Source organism: Rattus norvegicus, chromosome 10 (assembly GCF_036323735.1).
Source record: "Rattus norvegicus strain BN/NHsdMcwi chromosome 10, GRCr8, whole genome shotgun sequence".
Lineage (NCBI taxonomy): Eukaryota > Metazoa > Chordata > Mammalia > Rodentia > Muridae > Rattus > Rattus norvegicus.
Window position 1 is genome coordinate 100,453,837 of NC_086028.1, and position 22,798 is coordinate 100,476,634.

Sequence of the window (22,798 nt, forward strand, 5' to 3'; positions counted from 1 at the left end):
TCTCTAATAGCAGGGATAAAGACAGCTAGGTGCTGGGCAAGGTGGCACATGCTTGTAATCCCAAGACTTGAGATCAGGAGCTCAAACTTATTTTTGGCTACACGATGAGCTGAGGAGGCAGTGAACAAAGGGAAGAGGTCTCCTGCTGAGGTAGATGTGAGCAGGCATCATGGTGGCTTCCTGACAGTAACTCTCACATGGTGAAGAGAGTCATATTAAGAGGAAGCGAGCCCAGTGACTGAAGGAAAGACGTGAGGGTCGGATGTCCACGGAGGAGGAGTGCATGACCCTCAGAAGACAGAAAGCTGGAGGTGGTGAGAACAGCTGAGGAGGCGTGAACCTGTGAGGTCTGAGTTGAACCTCTTCTAGGACCTCTTGAACGAGACTCACGGAGGTGGTAATCGATGTGATGGCAAGAGGAGTTTAATTCCGACATGTTGGGGTCCTCCCACTGCGAGGGGAGATGATTCTGAGCAGATTTTAACAGGGGATTATAGACCATGCAAACAATTGGGGCAGAATTCAAACAAGTGGGGGCAGAACCTGCACAACAGTAACTAGGCAGGGCATTGTGCACATTTGGTGGAGTGAAACAACTTTCAGATTGGACTCAGTGTACCATTCAAGACTTTCCTAAGTGGGGAAGGGTGTTGGTTGGAAGCCACAGGTAGTTTTGTGTGACAGTTTGGCTTGCAGCTGTTGCAAAGGAACTTAGCCAGGAACTAAACCAGGTTTTTTTCTTCCTGGAATGGAGGTGTCCTTGTGCTCAGAGGTTGTGGTGGGAATTTTCCCACTGGCCCTAGATTGGCCTCCCAACAACTCTGGCTCTTTCAAACTTGCTTGGATTTTTTTATTTTGTAAACAGTTTTGAAGGCGCGGGAATGTATTTTTAAGGCCGAGGATTCTTGAGGAATAGTTATTGTAGAAAAATTGGAAGAAGGAGCTAGAGGCATAGCGCGGCGGCGAAGAGCACCCTCACCGAGGCTCACAGCCGTCTGTAGCTCCAGTCCCAGAGGCGCTGGCACCCTCTTCTGCCCTCTGTGGGTGCTGCCCAGTGTGGTGGGCAGACATTCACGCAGACAGTCACACACATAAAATAAGGTAGACGTAAGTAAGCTTCAGCGCTTGAAAGTAATTAAGAAAAGCTGAGTCATGCCCTACTTAAAGAAAAGCTAAGTCACGCCCCGACTCCGCCAGACCAAATCGCCACTCTTAGACTTTTTGAAACTTTATCTCTACGCTGTCGACTTATTTATAGTTAGCTATAATCCACAAAGACTCACTCCCGTGGGCCCGCCTCCCCCACACTTTGGAAATCGAGCCGGGAGGATTGCTGCAAGTTTGGGGCCAGCCAGGCCTGAAGAGTGAGGCCCGTTCTCAACAAACAAACAAACAAACAAACAAACAAACAAACAATAAGCAAACATCTTAGCGTGTCCTTTTTTTTTTTTTTTTTTTTTTTTTTGGTTCTTTTTTTTTTCGGAGCTGGGGACCGAACCCAGGGCCTTGCGCTTCCTAGGTAAGTGCTCTACCACTGAGCTAAATCCCCAGCCCCAGCGTGTCCTTTTCTTGAGCTCCCATCCTCCTATTCATGACTTTGTTTCCCACCATTCCTTACTTCCTGTATTTGGAGTTTGTTTATCAACCATCCGCAAGACCCCAGATGGTGCCGTAACCCTGGGGATGGGGAAGTGGGGAACAGTAAACAAGCTTCCTACACCCCGGCTTCCTCTTCTTCCTCCCACTGCTTGTCCCCAACAACGAAATTCTGGTGGTGGCTACCAAGCCGATTGCTCACGTGCTTCTGTAGAAATGAACTATTAAAAGCCTTGGAGCCTCCGAGTTGCCTCTGTGTGTGTGTGTGTGTGTGTGTGTGTGTGTGTGTTTAGGTGTGTAGGGAACACTTTGAGTGGGGTCCTCTTGCCCCATAGTTGCTCCGTGGGATGAACTGAAACGATATTCACTGCTCTTGGGTGTCCTGCGGTGTCTCTGTGAGTCCAAGTTGGATGGAGGACAATGTTGATTTCTGTTACCCTGGCAAGTCTATATGTTGGGAATTTTCCAGCACTAGTTGGTGTGGGAAGTAGACAGTGGCACGCTAGTGACTCATAACAGGGACACATCAGCAAATGAGTCTTTGGAAGACACATCAGAATGTCCTCTCTCCTACATAACTGAGGGACATTCTATGATGCGTGACATCTTGCTGCACCTCTGATGACCCAGATAAATGGCCTAATGACTGATGGATAAGACTAATGTCCAAAGGGCTGGAGTGATGGCTCAGTGGTTAAGAGCACCGGCTACGCTTGCAGAGGACCTTGGTTCAATTCCCAGCACTCACAGCTGTCACTTCAGGTTCAGGGATCTGATGTCCTGTTCTGACCTATGTGGGCCCCAGGCACGTACATAGTACACATACAGACGTGCAGGCAAAACAGCCACATGCATAAAACAAAGATATAGAATTAAAAAGAGTTATTTCTAAGGTGGAGGCCCAGTCAAACAGCTTTGTCAGGGGGTCACACTGGGTGCCACAGCCGTGCTCAGGGACCTCTTGACAGGGACTTTAAACTGTGACTGGTAGGGTTTCTGCTACTCCCTTCTAACCCTGTGCCAGCAGCACTCTTTTTTTTTTCCTTTTTTTTTGGAGCTGGGACCGAACCCAGGGCCTTGCGGTTGCTAGGCAAGCGCTCTACCACTGAGCCAAATCCCCAACCCCTACAGCACTCTTGTTTTACTTTGACTAATGCCATCTGAGGATACCGTATCCTCCCCAGTCAGAGAGGGGACCCGAGTTAACACTGGGGAGATAGCTGTTCCCCGATGAATGGATTTAAGGGAGAAATTGGCAGCCAAATAACGCCTCAATATTTCTTTTTCCTTCCTTCCTCCTGTTAGTTAGTTATTGATGGATTATTGATATATTGGCAGGAATATGGTTATTTGGTTTGTCAGAAGCATCTGGAAAGCGATGGTTATTTAGCCTCCAGCTGTGAGGAGTCAGTGTCCTCACAGAACCTTTTGTTCAAGAGAGAAACATTACCTTGTCCTGGAGGAGACTGAGCTGAGAGGCCCAGGAAAGGTCAAATTTCCAAGGCTGCATCCCTCAGAGAACTCACAGTCTCTCTCTCTCTCTCTCTCTCTCTCTCTCTCTCTCTCTCTCTCTCTTTCTCTCTCTCTCTCTCTCTCTCTCTCTCTCTCTCTCTCTCTCTCTCACACACACACACACACACACACACACACACACACATGAAAGCCATCTGCAAACTATCAGGTCTATGCAGGAGAGGGATGCTTTGGTGTGAACCCTGGGCTCTCAGGATGAGAGAGCCAAGGGCTGCTGCATCCACACAGACTAAGGGGCAGTGTGTGAGAAGTCCAAGAGCAGAGCTGGGTTCTAGAAAAGCTTGTCCAGGAGCCTCCTGCCCGGCTGCCACACCCAGACAGAGTTGGCAGAGGGTTACACCCCAGCTGCCAGGTGCTTCCAATCATCCTGATCACTGGTTGGCTTAAAGGTGACCCTATGAGTCTGACCCAGTCTGAGGGCCTGGTGGAAAGTTCTAGAAGAGATGGCTCATTTCTCCCTTGGAATTCGTTGGGGCTGAGTGTGATGACTGTGTGCAATACTTCCTGGAGACTAGGAGGAGCCAGTGTTAGGACGAAGATAATGGTGGCGACAGGCGGAGAACAGGAAGGAACTTGCATCAGCCCACCCACAGAGGCCCAAGTGGACTAGCTTCAAGTCCTGCAGAGTTAACAGTGAGAACGCAGAGGAAGCGGTGGCTACCCTGAGCCAAATGCTCGTACCAGGAGGCTCTTCATGGAGGGGAATCTTAATGTGGTAGATTTGAAATCACCTACCTAGGAGCAAAGTAGGGACGTGAGCAAAATGAGAATGGTTAAAAGTACAACTGGGGGGCTGCAGAGATGGTTCAGTGATTACGAGTGTTAGCTGCTCTTTCAGAGGACCTGGGTTCAGTTCCCAGCCCTCTTACGGCAACTCAGAACTATCTGTAATTCCAGTTCCAGGGGATAGGGTGCCCACATTTTGCTTCTGTAGCACCAGGCATGCATGAGGCACATGTTTATGTGTATGTGTATGTGTATGTGTATGTGCATGTGTATGTGTATGTGTATGTGTATGTGTATGTATATATGCAGACAAAACACTCATGCACACAAAATAAGGGGTGATTATTAAAATATAGTTTACCTTATTGCTGAGAGCATTATGTAATGCAATTACAGGCCACAGAAGAATGAAGCTGGAAGCTTCTCCTTAGAAGCTAATAGTGTAGGAAAGTGCTATGTAGGCTACAGGGAGACTTACCCAGTGGTAAGGCCAGTGGTCTCATCAAATTGTGAACCCTGAGCATTACAACATTAACCTATCAGGCAAGACAGACTCCTTGGTGCAATAGCAGCACTGCTGTTTTGAGAGTAACCGGTGGGGTCTGAGAATCACCACATAAACCACTCAGACACCGATCTCAGCCAAATAGGGATGGCTTATTGAACACCGCACCCCATGAGGGATCGATCAGGGATGTAGCCCAGATTTGGGAGGTGAACTGTGTCCTTGACCTGGACTGCATCCTTGAGTTAAGATCCTACAGGGCCTTTAAGGCCCAAATTCACAAACATCTGTGCCAAGTTATTCCACCAATCAGGATTTAGGGATGGTAGTTTTATTAGAAACATGCCTTTGTTGTAGTATATTTATCTTGATCCCATTAGTTGGGGTAGTAAACTTTGGCCCAGGGGTCTAGCCTCATCTAACATTCACGTCTTAACTTGCCAACCAACCAGGATGTCAGTTACCCAAGCACGTCTCTTCCTGCCAAGGAGGAAGTCAGGTCCCAGGGAGGACTTGGGATCAAAATGGAAGTCTTATTCCAAATAGCTTCTTATATTGGTGCAGGTGTCTTTTATGGTGGGATCCATCCAGGGGCAGCTTATGAAAGCAAAGACCGTAAAAGCTCATACGCAGGTGCAGGAAGTGCTGCCTGGTGGTTGGTTTAGGTCCACGGTAATCATGGCCAACTATAAAAAGCAGTTCTAATTGACTTCTATTGAGATTGGTTTCCAAGAACACCCAAGCAGGACTTCTTAGTAACAGCAGAAACAACGTATGAGAAAGTTTCCTTGTGACATTAGTAACAGCGCAAAATGGCAGGCCAGACAGACAACACAGACAGACAACAGTTACGTAAGCCTTAACATTTCACCAATAGCCAACCCCTATCTTCTTGAATTTGAGGCCCACTACCCAGGAAGGAGTGAAAGCCCCATACTGTACACTTGATCAGAAGCACTCTGATATTTTGCCAAATAGACACAGAGTCAAACTGCTTTCTAAATCTTTGTATTTATATAGAGAGACTAGTGATGCTCTTTGGCCTTGGTCAGAGAAGAAGAGACTTATACCTTGTCAATGTGCGGAGAATGAGAGACTGTGGGTGCTCATCCGTAAACAGCACATCTGCGTCACCCCCTCCAAGGCCCAGGGAACACTGAAGAGGAATGGCTGTAAAGAGTACAAGATTTGAAGGATGGGGTATGTCTTAGTTAGGGTTTGACTGCTGTGAACAGACACCATGACCAAGGGAACTCTTATAAAGTACAACCTTTAACTGGGGCTGGCCTACAGGTTCAAAGGTTCAGTTCACTATCTTTATGTTGGGAAGCATGTCCGCATCCAGGCATGGTGCTGGAGGAGCTGAGAGTTCTGTATCTTGCTCCAAAAGTAAAAAGGAGAAGACTGGCTTCTAGGCAGCTAGGATGAGGGTCTTAAAACCCATACCCACAGAGACATACCCATTTCAACAAGGCCACACCCACTCCAACAAAGTCACACCTACTCCAACAAGGTCACACCCACTCCAACAAAGCCACACCCACTCCAACAAGGTCACACCCACTCCAACAAAGCCACACCCACTCCAACAAGGTCACACCCACTCCAGCAAGACCACACCTATAAATAGTGCCTCTCCCTGGGTCAAGCATATTCAAACCACCACAAAAGAGGAATACTGTCCTCTGGACATGACATAGCTGTTGCAATCATGATCACAGAGCAGCTGTGACCACTTGCACAAGGACCCCCCCCCAACCCTCCCCCCCTAAAATCCCCAAAAGACTTGAAAGTAGAAGTAGCAAGGTTGAATTGAGAATGGAGAGGGCAACGGGTCTGGATGTGATAGGAGAGGGCAGCAGGTCTGGATGTGATTGTACACTGTACACATGTATAAAATTGTCAAAAAGAATTTAAAATATAACTGGAAAACAGGTTGGAATGTAGTTTAGTTGGTAGAGTGCTTTGTCTGGGTTGAATCCCTGGCACCACATAAAACTGTACACAAAGGCACACACTTATATCTCATCAGTTTTGAGGTGGAGGCAGGAAGATCTGGAGTTCAAGGTCGTCCTCAGTTACATAGCAAATTCAAGGCCAGCTTGGGGTATGTGAGAGTCTGGCATAAACAAAAACAAACAAACAAACAAACATTCCACAAAAGTAAGAGGAAGGATGTTTATTCACTTAACAAAAACAATGTCAGTTTGGCATGTGACAGGCTGTGAATGTGCTTTAATCTTCTCATAGAAGGTGAAATCCTCTACCTACCTCTTGCAGCCAGCTTGTTTCAAGTCATGTTTCCACTGCCATAAATTAGCCATCATTTCATATTTAGACAAAAGAGCAACACCCCTTTAAAATTTTTAATGATTTGTTTTTATTTTACATGCATTTGGTATTTTGCCTGCATTTATGTCTGTACAAGGAGGTCAGATGTCCTGGAATGGAGTTACAGATCGTTACAAGCTGCTGTGTGGATGCTGGGAATTGAACCTGGGTCCTCTGGAAGAGGCCAATGATCTTAACCACTGTTGCATCTTTCCAACCTCTGAGCAATACTCCTTTTTATTTTCCCTACATTTTTACTGGTTCTTTGTGAGTTTCACATCATGTACCCCAGTCCCACTGATCTCCCCATCCCCTTGTGTCACAATGTGTGCCACAGCATATCCCTCTGTCCACATATCTTTATGTGTAAATGTTCATTGCAATGAGTCATTGATTTGGTTCGAGGTCTCTGGCTTCTGTGACGTCATCAATATCGGATCCTCACTGGGACTCCTCCTGGTTATCCTGTTGTTGCTTTGTGTCATGGAGATCTTGTAGCTTTGGATCAGCTGAACTGGTCCTTTCACATGCCCCAACAGTTCACAGATGATGTAGATTTTGGGGTAGGTCAACTCAGAGCCCTGGACCTGGGTGGTAGTTAAGCAGAATATTCTGCCAGCTCTCCCTTATCTGAGCTGCCAGGGCAAGCTCTCCAGCAATGTTCTGGCTAGGCCACCCAGTGTTACCATTGGTAGCAGGCAGGGTCAGCTCTCTCACTCTCCTGCCCTCTTGGCTGGCTCACCCACACCCACAACACCAGAGCCAGCTCTACTGTGTTGCCCAGGTAAGGTGCAGGGCCCTCTCTCCCCAGTACTGCAGCTGGTGAGGGGCAGGAACAGCTTTTATGACCCTGGGGTCATTGAGCAATACTCTTAATAGAGTATAAATAATAGTAACAGAGTGGGAGAGAATGTTAAAAAGAATATATTTGAGGAGAGAGTATATCTAGAATATATAGAAAAACAATCTGACTAAAAAGCAGGCAAAAGGGAGTGGAAGTGACAGCTCGCCAGTTAATTAACACCCACTGTTCTTGCAGAGGAACCAAGTTGGATTCTCAGCACACACATCAGGTGACTCACTGCCATCTGTCGCTTCAGTCCCAGGGGATCTGATCCCCTCTTATGATCCCGACAAGCAGAGCACTCATGGGCACATAATTAAAGAACACAAATTAAAGTTAAGAAAGAACTTGTTTTTAATGGGCAAAGGACTTGAACAACAAGGAGGTAGCAAGATGCCTGACATCTCGAATTATCAGGGAAATAATATAAATTAAAACACCTGGAGAATGGCTGTAGCAGAAAATAAGCAGACAGAAAACAATTAATGTAGATGAAGGATGAGGAGAAATTGGAATGCTTACATCCTGTCAGTGGGAATATAAAACAATGTAGTGATTGCAGGAAAGAATACAGAGACCAGTCCAAAAAATTACAATGAGGATTGCCATGTGACCCAGCAATACTCTTGGGTATACGTGTTAATTACTTGTCTTGCTGCTTGACAAAACACCTGAGAAAAACAACTGAAGGAAGGAAGGAAGGAAGAAAGGAAGGAAGGAAGGAAGAAAAGAAGGTTGGTTTATGTTGGCTCACAGTTGGAAGGGGTACAGTCCATCATGTTATAGATGGCATGGCAGCAGGAGTGGGTTTATCTGTAGCACCAGGCTAGCCACACTTCGTTCTCAGGAAGGAAAGAGAGATGGACCAATGGGTGCTTGGGGTTTGCTTTATCTCTTTCCTCCTTTTTATTCAATCTTAGATCCCACGCTACGGGATAGTGAGTGTCCACATTCCGGGTGGGTCATCCCTCCTCAGTTAAACTTCTTCAGAAGCGCCTTCACAGAGAGGCTTAGAGGTGTGTCTCCCAGGTGATTCTAAATCCAGCAAAATCAACAACCATGATTAACCATCACAACCATATGCATGTCAATGGGAAACCGATACGCTCATGCTCATTGTAACATTTTCCACAAAGGCCAAGAATAAAAACAACCAGAACGCCTGTGAGTGAATGAGTGGAGGAAGAAAGTGTGGTATATCCATACAGCGGGATGCTATTCAGCATCTAACATAAAGGAATTCTGTCATCTGCTAGAAGGTGGATGGTTCTTGGGGACGTGACTGATGCTAACTAAGATAAATAAATCCCAGAATGACAAAAACCTCGTGACTCCACTCAGGTGCATTAGTAAAACTCCCAAGGGAAAAAAAATTAGATGGTGGTAGTCAGGGCCTGGTGAAGTGTGTGTGCGTGGGTTGCTCAGTAGGCTTAGAGTCTGAGTCTTGCAAGATGGGAGTGTTGTAGAGATATGACGTCTTTGCAATGTGCGTGTCAGCTCTGTGCTGTGCAACAGACACCTCGATAGAGGCAGAGTTCATGTTACGTTTCTCCCCCACCAACTACAGTTAAAGACAGAAGTACCCTATGGTAAGAGGACCATTCTTGCGACCTCTACCTTCCTGGCTGGTGCTCTCGGTAGTTACTCTATGAGCTACCCTTGCCCTTGACTTCCTCTGCGGTGCAGATGTATGCAGTGCAGACCACAGGGAGGATCCAGGTGGGAAGATGGCTCTCTCTGTCTCCTGAGCTCTCTGCTGCTCTCTCCTGTCTGACCTTTGCTTAAAGCCAGCATGTCGTGAGTCTGTGTAGTCCAAAGATCTGTTTAAGGCTGTGCAGCCTTCTGCCCCTGGCCCTGGAAGATCTGTTTGCCTTCTGCTCCTGGCACTGGAGCAAAACACACCTGCTGGGAAACACACCCACAGCTCCTGTGGCTAAGTCATGGATTCCCCGGTTCTCCACATTCCAGACCCTGGGCCTCTCAGAGAGGCTTTCCTCCTCACCTCTCCTCAGAAGTGCATGCTGGGGTGGCCTCAGTGTCCAGCACATGGAGAATGGACACCTGCTCTGCTCTCACAGAGTTTTCTATGACAGAGTCATAGGACAGATGACCTAGCCACCCCACTGGTCCCTTCTGCTTCTCTGTGCTTCTGTCTCAGGCTCTGCACAAGCTTTTCTAGCAGAGCACACGCAGCTGTCTTGCTGCAGCTTGGGCTGTGTTCCATCCGTTGTCACCCTGGACTGACCATGGTGGGTAGATGGGGCTGATGAGGATTTAAAGGGAGAGTGAGGTGCTCATCATGCGGGTGTGATGATACCTCAGGAGGGGCCTGACTGTGGTCCCATGCTTTGAAGAGTGCAGATCACACCTCAGTCACCACCCACCGAGGATTTAAGGATGTTTCTTCCCTGTCCATGCTCTCTTTTGAAATGAGAGTTCAGAGAGGGAAGGCTCTGCTTATCCATCGGTCTAAGGAGAAATGTCTTTAGCCAGAGGTACGGAGTCTAAATTGCTACAGAGAGTGTGTCTCCACTCTTCCTCAGGGACCTTCTGAGTCGACTGCTTCAGCCAGAGGACAACACCAGCCAAGATGAGCAAGACAGGCACCTTCACAAACACCAGGAGCATGTAATGGGTCCTGTGACAAAGACACAGCCATTAGGGCCTCATGCCCCCAGCCCCATTATGTCCCATCCCCCAAGACGTGACAGTCAATAGCTAGCTCAACATAGCCTGAAACTGAAGGCCTGCATCCTACTTGGAAGATCCCCCCAGGGACCTTCTCCAAGGTCTACCCAACCAGGAAGGCTCTAAAGTGACTTCAGATGGTCTCAACAGGGGCTGTCCCCTTGTCCTAATTTTGTCTTCTGGGGCTCTCCTTTCCCATTATATCCCTCAACCAAGCAGAGACCTGAAACTTTCCAATCTGGGTTGTGTTGGCTTACTCTGCCCTCAACACTGGCTCCAGGTTAGCAAATCATTGCCCCTGCCCTGTTCTTCACATGATGACACGGGAACCTTGTCTCCCTCTTGGCAGCCACGATGCTGCCAGGGCTTTTTTTGACCATTTGGCTAGGTAGTGGTAGACAGCTCTGTAGATCGGTTTCCTGGTGGGGCTGGAATGGGGACCACAGTGGGTGGGAAGGGCCAGGGACAGAGGTGGTCTTGGTACCTTGAGTCCTGACTATGACAATTATTGACTCCTAGTGATAGAACATAGGTAGGAGTCTCCAGGCTTGGCATCCCCATAGGAGGAACCCATGTAGAGGAGTGCCTTAGGGTTTTACTTCTGTGAACAGACACCATGACCTAGGCAACTCTTATAAGGACAACATTTAATTGGGGCTGGGTTACAGGTTCAAGTTTCATTCCATTATCATCAAGGCAGGAGCATGGCAGCATCTAGGCAGACATGGTTTAACCAGAGCTTCTACATCTTCATCTGAAGGCTGTTGGTGGAAGACTACTTCCAGGCAGCTAGGAGTAGGGTCTTAAAGACCATGCCCACAGTGATACACCCACTCCAACAAGGCCACATCTCCAAATTAGTGCCACTCCCTGGGCTAAGCATATACAAACCATCACAAGGAAGGAGAGAAGACCTCAGGACTCACCTCTTCTGCAAGTCAGAAGACGCCATGTCTGCCCTGCTGTCCACGGTGGGCCAGGAAAGTTGCTTAGAAGTCGACATGGTAGCTTTACCTAGTAGACATAAACAAAGATGTCCATAGGTTATGAAACAGATTGGGGGATAGTTCATGCATGGCTCACAAAGGCATCCCAATCCAACCAGCCTTCACCAGGTGTCTTAGTCAGGGCTCCTATTACAGTGAAGCACCATGACCCAAACACGTTGGGAGGACTTTATTTGGCTTACTCTTCAATGTCCATCACTGAAGGAAGCCAGGACAGGAACTCAAACAGGGCAGGAGACTAGAGGCAGGAGTTGATGCAGAGGCCATGGAGGCGTGCTGCTTACTGGCTTGCTCCCTGTGGCTTCCTCAGCCTGCTTTCTTATAGAACCCAGGACTACCAGCCCAGGGATGACACCACCCACAATGGGCTGGGCCCTCTCCTATCAACCACAAATTAAGAAAATGCTCTACAGGTTTGCCTGTAGCCCAGTCTTCTAGGGACATTTTTCTTAATTGAGGTTGCATCTCCAGTGAGTCTAACTTGTGTCAAGTTGACTTAAAACTGTCCAGCACACCAGCATATCTGTCTTCTCTGGATTAGGAAGCTTGGTCTCTTCGATACAGTCTGTTGGCTGCTATTCAGCTGTCTGACTCCCTATAATTTATCTCCTCCGTCCTTGTTATTAATAGGAGATATGACAGTGAGATATAGACTGTAGTTTATTCTGGAGGAGGAGACATATCACAGTCTCTTTCCACTTGCTTTGAAGGCAAGAATCTGTTCCCTTCTATTAGATAGTACCCAAGTATTAGCTAGTACCCCAGTAAGGCTCAAGGCGATCTCAGAAACAAGTGTTTAGTGGGATGAATGACAAAGGACTCCTGGAGGTCAGCGAGCAAGAACGCACAATGCTAGTTAAATCATGAATGACTATGAGGAGGGAAGTGTCACCATGAGGAAGTTGTGGGGTGTCTTGTAGTGGGTGGCTGGATCATGGATTCCTGAGAACATCTCTGGTTTACAGCTGTCCTTTGAGCTAGTTCTTGACCCAGCAAACCGTTCCCTCAAAGGTTCTAGGTTTTAATCATGCTTGGAAACTGAGCAGAACTCTGGATAATTCCAGTCCTAACAGTCCTCCGAACAGCCACAATCACCATACGAGATGGTGTCCCCTCAGACACTCAAAGTTCTCCATGAGGTAATTCTTTGGCCACTTTGTCTTTTGCCTGCATATCTTAATCAACCCACTTCTTGCCCCCACAGATCTTCTCAGCTTCCCCTCAGTGGTAGTCTTAGGGAAGTCTTATTGGGGTGACTTTTTCTGAGCCTCACTCCCCCCAGAAGGCAACTTTGTGTCGTTCACAGGTTTCAGACCTACCTACCTACCATCTCTGCTGCCTTTTCAGGAGCCAGAGTGGCTGCTGGGTTGAGGAAGGTCTGCATATGGCTAGTTGGGTGGAGGTGGGGTAGGCTGCTTCTTAGGCACCAATAGAATGTCCTGGAGTCCCTCACTGAGGCTGAGGCAGGGAGAAGCCAGAAGAATCAGGGAAGTCTCTGAGTCTGATTTAATAGCTTTCTTTTTGAAGCATTCACTAAACAAATCGTGGGCTTCCTTACCCTATGCCTTTTCTTCTGCAGTCAGAGAATGCAGAAGTGGTCACTTAGAAAGGTCAGGCCCCCCAAAGTGGCCAGACTCACTGTGGTTTGGATAGGCCTGGGCTTCAACCCTGGGAACCCTCTCTCAGATGCCTTAACTTGCCCCCCCCTCCCTTGTGACAACGGGCCTGGGGTACAAGTTTTGGAAGACTAGAAACTTCTCAGACTGATGTGCTGGGGACGTCTTCAAGCATCTGAGACCTACTCAAGCCTCCAGTGGAAGAATGTGAGGTTTCAGAGCTGTGTATCTCCAGGACAGCAGGGCTGGGCCATGGGTTCCACAGGGAGATGTCTAAGCCCTGGCTCCACACCAACATCTGCCAGTCAGGACACACGTCAGTGGGATTCCTTGGAGAGACCTCAGGGGCTGACATCGGTAAAGGTGTTGGGCTGCTATCCTTCCTTACTTCTGCAATTGCCCTGTTCCATCTGTCTGTGTGTCTCCCTTCCTTCCTTCCTTCCTTCCTTCCTTCCTTCCTTTCTCCCTCTCTCTCTTTCTTTCTGTCACTGCCCTGTTTCATCTGTCTTTCTTCCTTTCCTTCCTTCCTTTCTCTCTCTTTCTTCCTCCCTCCCTTTCTTACTGTCACTGTCCTGTTTCATGTGTCTTCCTTACTTCCCTTCTTTCTCTCTTTCTCTTTCTCTCGTCCTTCCTTTTCTTTTTTTCTGTCTGTCTTTCTTTCTCCCCTTCCTTCCTTCCTCTCCCTCTCTCTCTCCCTTCCTTGCTTTCTTCCTTACTTTCTATCTTTCTTTCTCTTCCTTCTTTCCTTCCTCCCTCCCTCCTTCCCTCCCTCTCTCTCTTTCTGTCACTGCCCTGTTTCTTCTTTCTTTCTTTCTTTCTTTCTTTCTTTCCTTCCTTCCTTCCTTCCTTTCTCTCTCTTTCTTCCTCCCTCCCTTTCTTACTGTCACCGTCCTGTTTCATGTGTCTTCCTTACTTCCCTTCTTTCTCTCTTTCTCTTTCTTCCTCTTCCTTCCTTCTTTTCTTTCTTTCTTTCTGTCTGTCTTTCTTTCTCCCCTTCCTCCCTTCCTTCCTCTCCCTCCCTTCCTTGCTTTCTTCCTTTCTTCCTGTCTGTCTGTCTAGTAGTACCCATGGGAAAGTACTTACCTGAATAAACAATCACTTTAACTCTGGTCCCACGGTCAGTTCCAAATTTTTCGATACCGCACCAGTAAGTGTCCGTGTCGTTTTGCTTAAGCATCTCCATGGTAACCTGGAACGAGTTGTTTTTCTGATTGTCCCTGATGGACAACCGGCCACTCTTCATTTCTTTCTCTGATCCTGTGGTTCGGATGAGGATCCTGCAAGTGCTCCAGTGTGCTCCTCGACACCACCACTTCCTGTTGGTTTGCCATCTTGAGCTGTAGTGACATTGCACAGTCACCGACCCCTGCTCTGGACCCCTCACCAATTCTGGGCCTTGGATGGAGAGGCACCCTGGAAAACAGAATGTCTGTTAGGGCATGGCTTCTCCTCCTCTGAGCCAAGCCAGTGTCCAAAGGATTAGATAAAGGTCCTGGCCACCCCAGCCGCTCTGCCCCACTTGAATCCTTACACCCATTTTCTCTGAGGGCCAGTCTGCTATTAACCCCTGCATGCCTGTACCCTGGCCTCTCCAGACTATCTTCCCAGGCCTCCTGTATCATGTGACACTTCTGATTTCCTGTCCCATTTTTCATGTTCTCTTGCCACCGTTCTTGACTGGATGGCCTCCTCCTCTGACTATTCCACTCTGTGACCTTCCCCCTTCAGATCTTAGAGTAATTAGTGGTACACTGGTAAATGTTTAACAAACTATCTAGATTTAAAAAATGTTTTGTTTAGCGGCATCTGCAAATCTCTGTGGTGTCAATGTCCCCATTGTGACCGACGTCAGGCTAACAATGAACATGGAGCAGAGAGGAGACTTCGCAAACCAATGCTTGTGAGCCACTGTGAGCCGGTCCTACAGGCATCCGGGGAAATCCAGGACTTGAGTTACTTTCCTCCTGGCTGTCACAAAAAACCTGACAGGCCACTTGAGGAAGGAAGCTGCTTTTTGTTTTGTTTCATTTTAAATTTTGATTCATGGCGTAAGGAATGCATCCATCACGACAGGGATGATGAGGTGGCTGGCCACATTGCATCTGCCACCAGGAAGCAGAGACAAAGGTTCAGCTTGCTTTCTCAATGAAAATATTCAGTCCAGACTCCCAGTCCATGGTATGGCGCTACCCACATTCAGGGTCATTTTCCCTCCTCACTTACGTCTGTGGAAATATCTTCACAGGTATTCCCAGATGTGTGTCTCCTTAGTGACTCTAAATCCAGTCAATGTGACCAGGAAGCCTCATGCCCAGGACCCTCTCCCTAGCCTTCTTGCCTCCACAGAGGGAATGTCCCATGTCTATGGTTCTAATTATTGCGACATTTGTAACCCAAACCTTCCCCTTGGTTCTAGGCCACCATTCCGAACATCCACCATATATCACCACCTCTTCCACAGAGCCCACTTTGCTGCTTTCTCTCAACAGCAGTCAGAAAAACCAGAGCCAGAAATGGGTTGGAGAGTGTACGGACTGGGTATCCTGCTGGTCTGTGGAGAGACTCAGTAAAATTGACTAAACACAGATACATTCTTTCCTTATAGTAACTTGTTGTTCTCACACCTGGATGCAGACAAAGAGACTGAGAGCTGAGGTGGGGGCCTTTCTTGACCATCTCTCAGCCTTGGGCTTTGGCCTCTGTGAATGGGATAGGTTTGCACAGGTCCCCCCCCCCCCCCAACCCCTTTAACCCTTTAGACATCCTCCTTAGAGCTAATTTAGTTTTGTTTGAGGTCTGCATCTGTGACTGATAGAATAACCTTTCTTCACAGACTGTTAACATCTCTCTCTCTCTCTCTTTCTTTCTTTCTCTTGCTTTCTTTCTCTTTCTTTTTGACCTTAGCCTGGCAGGCTAGGGAGACTGTGAATACACCCACGAAAGGCAGAAGCAGACCTTGATAGGCTTTATTGGCCTGAGCAGAAACATCTGCCTTCGCTGCAGCTGTGAGCTTTGACCCGAGTTAACAAGCTGCAGACTTGATGTGCCAGAATTAACGAGCTGCAAAGATATGGAAACTTATGGGATTTACTGCTGTGCTGTTGCTACCCCCATGTTACTGTTCTGGGGGATGGGTTTTGTGGTTTTTCCTTTATACACACTGTGCTGACAATTAAATTTTGAGCCTTGATCAGAACACTGTCTTGGCCCCATGTTTCTCTTGTCGTCCCCCTTTTCATTTCCAGCCCTCCTTTCAGGTGAGCCCTGCTTGATCTTAAGCTGCTGGATGGCTACCCTTCCTTCCTTGCTTGTTCTCTCTCTCTCTCTCTCTCTCTCTCTCTCTCTCTCTCTCTCTCTCTCTCTCTCTAAGACAAGGTCTCACTATGTAGTTCCGACTAGTCTAAGACTCACTACATAGACCAGGATGGCCTCTAATTCACAGAAATCTTCCTGTCTCTGCCTACCAAGTGCTGGCTGTTGAGGTCTAACACCCAACCTCTTACTATGTGGCCTCACACAGAAAGAGAGAGAGATGGATACACGAATTTGCAGAAACTTGCAAACCTGAGTTCAATCCCCACAATCCATGTGTGTGGAAAGAGAAAATTGACCCCATAAAGTTGCCCTCTGACCTCCGCACAAGCTCTGTAGTGCAAGCGGCAACACCAAAGAAAATAGCAGAAAAGACCCTTCGATGTGCATAGCCCTGTCTGCAGTTTTTAAAAGAAAAAAAGGATAAAGGCGTTTGCAGGTGTGACGAGGGCTACTGAGGTAAGATTGACCTGGGTTATTCTATGAATCCTGATGTTGAAATTGGCGTAGGTTTGAAGGCATTCTGCTGCTGACCTGGAGGAGGAGGAGAGGCCATGCAGGGGCAACAGACATGCAGGGGCTTTTGGATGAATCCAGGAAACGGATTGTTCTCCAGAGCTCCAGAAGGAACGCAACCTTGACTTTGGTCAGTGAGACCATTCTGGTCTCTTGATCTTGGAACAGTAAGGTAAAAGTTGTGCTGTTCTGGGGCACTGAACTTTTGGTCCCTTGCAATAGCAACCACAGGACATGCAACCTTAAAAGCACCAAGTGCGCTCCACTCTTTTTTTTTTTTTCTTTTAAAGATTTATTTATTTTATGTATGTGAGTACACTGTTGCTCTCTTCAGACACACCAAAAGAGAAGAGGGCATCAGATCCCATTACAGATGGTTGTGAGCCACCATGTGGTTGCTGGGATTTGAACTCAGGACCTCTGGAAGAGCAGTCAGTGCTCTTAACCGCTGAGCCATCTCTCCAGCCCCAGCGCACTCCACTCTTAATTGGAGATTTAACATCTACACCGGCCTCCCCTTGGCAAATGCTCAGTGATCCGTTCAGCCAACTCCACCCTGGAGATGTCGACCCAAATCACTTTCTTTATCTCTCTGCCGCCACAGTGCAAGGGACATCACGACCGAGCGGAGAGAGCGTGGGCTTTGCAGGCAGATAGCGGTGCCTACCACGGCGTGGTTGAGAAACCCTGGGTACGTTACTTAACTTTCCGAGCCTCACTTCCCTCTTTGCGCAGCTGCCACACTACAGTACTGGCTGTTAAAACCGCATGCGAAGCATCTAATGCTGGGCGCTGGGGGCTGTTTGGCCAGATATGGCCTTCATCAGGTACCTGGATTATGGCAGGAACTGTCATGAAAGCCCAGTGAAGCTCAGATAGCTGCTCGGACTGGACTGAGCCTGTCTCCTCAGCTGCACCGCAATGTCAGCTACTCCCCTGCCCAGAGTGACTTAAAAAAAGCCTCATCTCTGGCATGCGTATCTTATTGCAAACTGGTTTTGGCTTCTCATTAGTGGCATAGCTTGCTCCTGCATAGCCACTTGTGCTTTTCTCTTTCCCTAACCCCCTAAGGCTGTGGACTTAGTCCTGCCTGGAGAGCCCTTGTCTTGGTCACCCCACCTCCTCCAAGCCAGGCTTCTACCCGGTGCTGTATCCTCTTCTTGGAGCTGCTTCCTTACTGTGGGCCTCCTGGCCTCTCATCTGGAGCCTGAGTACACACATGCACACACATACACACACTTATTCCAGTTCTAGGATTAATACGGACAGTGGAGCATGGGGCATTAGCCTCAGTGCAGATGTAACAGTAAACATCTGGAAAACTCAAAGACCATTCATAGGGAATTAGGCTGAGAAGTCCCGATATAGCAATAGCATAAAAAAGTAAAGAGCAATGTCCAAACAATGACAGGAAAGATGTCCAAAGCATATTATGACTACATTACTTTTTAAAAATTTGCCTAACAAAGTGGGTATAGTGGGATATGCCTTTAATCCCAGAATTAGGGAGGCAGAGGCAGGAGGATCTCTAGGAGTTTGAAGCCAGCCTGGTCTACATAGTGAGTGCCAGGCTAGTCAGGGCTATACAATAAGATCCTGTCTCCAAAAAAAAAAAAAAAAAAAAAAAGGAGGGTGAGTGGCTAGAGAGATAGTTGGGTTAAGAGCACTGGCTGCTCTACCCGAGGACTCTGTTCGCTTCCCAGCTCCAAGATGGTAATTTGCAACCATCCTTAACTCCAGTTCCAGGGGATCCAGTAACCTCTTTCTAGACACCAGGCACACACATGCTATGTGCACTTACATACGTGCAGGCAGGACACCCATACATAGAATAAAACAAACATTGAAGTCCCTTTTGTGAACAGTCTCGGATTGTGGCATCTTCAGAGTGTGAACATGCCGTGGGCGCTGGCTGCCCGCTGTCAAAATGGGGGAAAGTGGTGCTGGTCCTGGCTAGACGCTACTCAGCGTCATGAAGAACACTGTCAACGTGAAGACTGCCCTTACAGCCATGCCCTGGTGGCTGGCATTGACCGCCATCCCCAAAAAGTGACAGCTGCCATGGGCAAGGAGAAGAGTTCCAAGGTCAAGTCCTTTGTGAAAGTTTACAACGACAGTCACCCCACACCCAGTCTGTGATATATCCTCTGGGACTCTGCATATCCTCTCGGATAAAACTGCTGCCAACAAGGATGTCTTCAGAGACTCGGCTCTGAAACACGAGGGCAGGGGAGGGCAAGGCCAGTGTAGGGAGCAAAGCAAAGACAGAGAAGAAAACGGTTTTCCAGAAGCTTCGCTTTTTTGGGTGTGCTTTTGTTTCCATCGTTAAAAAACTTAAAAAAAAAAACCCCACAAACAAAACAAAAACAAAACAGACCCCCAAACCACAAACAATGCCCCCGCCCCCCTCAAAAACAAACAAGACAAAACGAGTCCAACGAACCAACCAACCAGAGTGCAAATGTGAGCAAGTGGATGATCCCGGATGTATGGACAGAGTGTGTAGGTGTACGGACTGTATGTAGGCGTGCTGCCTTTGAGTATACTAGTGAGTGTTGCTGTGCATGTGTGTAAATCTGGAAGCCATGGCATAGCTCACTCCTGGCCTGCTCCGCCTCTAGGAAAGCCCGGTGTGGAGGTTTAGAGAGCAGGCAGCTGGGGGCCTGCATCTCAGATGCAAGTGCAGTGACGGAGGCACCCACAATTGTCCTTCATTTTACCTTTTGTATTTGCAAACTCACACTTAGCCAGTGCCCCCTCAGTGACCTGTCCACTGAGTGCACCCTTCCCATGTGTGCCAGCCGCTCTAAGCCTATAACCTTCCCCCCAAGCCATGCCCTCTCCCTGGAGTGCACGGTCTGCTTGCTGCAAGGGCTGTAAATATCTGCTTCCTTCTGGGGCAGGCAAGGAGAAGGCTCAGAAGGCCTTTCAGTAGCTCTCTCAATAGTTCTTTCCCCTGAGCACTTCTTTCTTGTGCTTCTTCCTGCACATCTCCCCCACCAGAGCATCTGGAGTCTCCTCTAACGGCGGTCATCTCCATTTATTTCCCCTCACGTTCCCAGGTCCCGACCCACTCCTGGCACAGCGTAGAACCCCGGGTCCTTTTGCTGAATGAGGCTACAGAGCCACCCCACATTTCCCTGAAGGTGGCAGCTTCAGGGACGGAGCCCTCTGTCTGCCACTCTACACCCGCTGTCCCAAGCCCCCAGGTTCTAGCTGAACATACCTGGGAAACTGAGAAGCAGCAGAGCAGGGGACAGCCACATGGTCCTGCCTTCCCACTCTGCACCTCTTGCTGTACAGCCAGCAGCAAATCCAAAATCTCAGCAGGATAACCAAAGCCCCGGAGATCCCAGCTGACTTGCTCTGTTTGTCCAGGTTGCCTCTGGGTGTCTTACTCATATGCTTCCTTTTATAGCGTGGGTGTTTCCTGCTGTTGGTTACTCAGCACAAGAGGCATCAGTTAATGCCAGAGCCGGGTCACTCAGTAGAAATGAGGAGGCCAGGGAACCGTGCAGGGCAAGCAGAGGAAAAGGGGGGAAGCCCATAGACCAGTTGTGGGGATGTCTGGACAATCTGGTCTTGGGTTAAGGGGTAGAGCACTCTGGATATTGGATCCAGATGTGTTCTGTGCTATAAATGATGGGCCCAGCAGCTGAGAGAGTCTCAGCTCAAGTGTTAGTGGGCTATGCTCAGCACACCTGGCATTGAATATTTAATCCCCAGTTGATGGTGCTCCTTGGGTAGGTCTAGAGGATATGGCCTTGCTGGAGGAAGTAAGTCACTTTGAGGTTTCAAAGCCTCATGCCATTCCAAGTACGCTCTCTGTGCTCCCTACTTGTGTTCCAAGAGATGAGCTCTCACCTGGTCTGCTGCCTGCTGTCATGATTTCCTACCATGATTGACTTTAATCCCAAGGAATAAAAGCCCAAATCGATCATCTCTTCTATAAATTACCTTGGTATGATTTTTTTTACAAAATATTTTTATTGATTATTTCTTGATCACATCATAAACCCTGATCAAGCTTACTTCCCAGTCCTCCCAGGTCCTCCCTTCACTCTTCTGACCGCCTCTGCAAAATAAAGAAGGAAGAGGAGGAGGAGGGGGAGAAGGAGGGGGAGGAGTAGGGGTAGAAGGAGGAGTGGCAGGAGGAGGAGGGGGAGAAGGAGGGGGATGTTCCGCTCGACCTCTCGCCAGCAAGAATACACGGGAACACACGACTCCTTCTGTAGCCAAAATGCTTATTATTTATTAATAATAGAGGGCGGCGGCAGGGTGCCAGCATGGCATGGCTTATATACACCCTAGCGTGGCGCATCCACACCTGATTGGTCGCTTACCCATGATCTCATTAGGCACACCCCGGAGTGGGCAAAGACCTGGCACGAAGGCACTCTTGCACATGCGTACACAGTTAACTTCCTGAAAGGAAGTCGGCTGGCGCAGCGGAGGCCAGCGCCATCTTGTAATGGCGAAACTATCTTGGCCTTCCACGTGGGGCGCAGTGGAAGCCAGCACCATCTTGTGGTGGCGAATGTTATTGCGGCCCTCTACATCTCCCCCTTATTATTTTATTAATTAATAACAATAAATTATTGTCTAGGCTGGTCTAGGTCCCTGCAGTTACGTCCATCTGCTGTGGCTCCTGTCTTAGGTCGTTCCTCTATGTCACAGCCTTATCGAAGGGTAACCCTATCGCCACCGGGCCCCGTGTACTGTGCCTGAGGAAAGTTGCCCGTCTCTGGATACCACAGTGCTGTGTGACAGTAACTGTTAATGACCTAGGGCGAACTCTAAAAAGAGGCCAGCCAGAAGATGAGTTAGTGGGGAAATCATGATCACCCTATCGCGTGCAATGAGGAAACCTCAGCGATGTGGAAGGGCTGATCAAAGAATCATTGAGTCTCTCTCATCCCAGTGTAATGGATCCACAGATCCATGGGGTGCAAGAGCAGAGAACTCAGATACCAACTAATTTTTGAAGATAGATAACCAACTTTCAGGGTAGGCCCCTTGTTCAATGGCCCCAAGTGCTTGAGTGATAACGGCCTTGTCACATTTCTGTTGAGATCTGAGTTTGCAAACCAACCATAGCATGAACACTAATCCACAGCATAGGGCTGCACCAAACAGAGCCACTCCCGATAAGTAGTGGGCACCTCATCTGGTTCACCTCAGCTGTTACCACCAAGGGCCGTAGTCAAGCCGCTCCTATAATAGAATTTAGAATTCCTAATTGTTAGCAACTACTCCAGAAAGTTCACCCACGGTGCTTGTCCAACAATAGATTGGGGGAGGGTAACTCCAGACACTGTAGACACAATGGCTATAGCAGTAAATGGCTGCTACAATAGCAGCGAAAGTAACAAGGTCTTTCCCAGGACAGTTCAGGATCAGCCATTCTTTTCTGGAACAACCAGCAGGCAAGGGAACCATGTCTGAGATCTGTACAACCAGGACAGAGTTCCCCAGTCCACAGCAGCTTCACACAGGTGGCATGAAGCTATAGTCTGCAAAACGACACCAGTTAAGGTAGCAAGAGTCACCAGGGGAATGAGGGGGGCAGCAACGGCTGGAGTCCAGTCTTCTCCAGAAAGCAGCAGTGCACAGAGGGTCAGAGAGCAGGCCACAGTGGAACGGGACACACGCAGCGGTAACACTGACTGCAGCAACGCCAAAATCTCTGTGATGACAAAAGATGAGGGGGAATCTTCCACCTTCCTCTCAGGGCAGAGGAATGACTCCAGGGACCCGAACCAGGAGAGCTGAATCTTTATGCAACCAGGATCAGCAAGTCTCACCAGCCACTCAGGCAGCTGGCACACTCTTGTAGCATCCTGTAGAAAAAACACAAACATTCCCTCTTCCCCATATAAAATATCTGGACAGGATCATGTCAATATGTGAATCTTTCTATTTCACCTAGGCAGAAGTATGCCTAGTTGTAGGGTGCCATAAACTTTGGCATCCAAATTTTAAAATTGAAATAAAAGGAGCATTATTTAGCATACAGGGATAACTCCCCCTTTTTATTTATTAAGATATAGTAAAGATATTATTTATTAGGGTAAGTCCTCGAGGATTAAATTGAGGACACTGAGCACTTGTATTTATAAATTGA

The 22,798-nt window shown here is 48.1% G+C and overlaps 1 protein-coding gene across 1 annotated transcript; it reads right to left on the bottom strand.

Moving 5' to 3' along the window:
* Window positions 1-9,978: 9,978 nt before the first annotated feature.
* Window positions 9,979-19,968, bottom strand: Cd300lb (CD300 molecule-like family member b). Its single transcript, NM_001167664.1, is given in 4 exon segments — window positions 9,979-10,173; window positions 11,150-11,237; window positions 13,930-14,259; window positions 19,901-19,968. Coding segments are annotated over 4 exon segments (627 nt in total). The 5' UTR covers window positions 19,941-19,968; the 3' UTR covers window positions 9,979-10,004.
* Window positions 19,969-22,798: the final 2,830 nt, after the last annotated feature.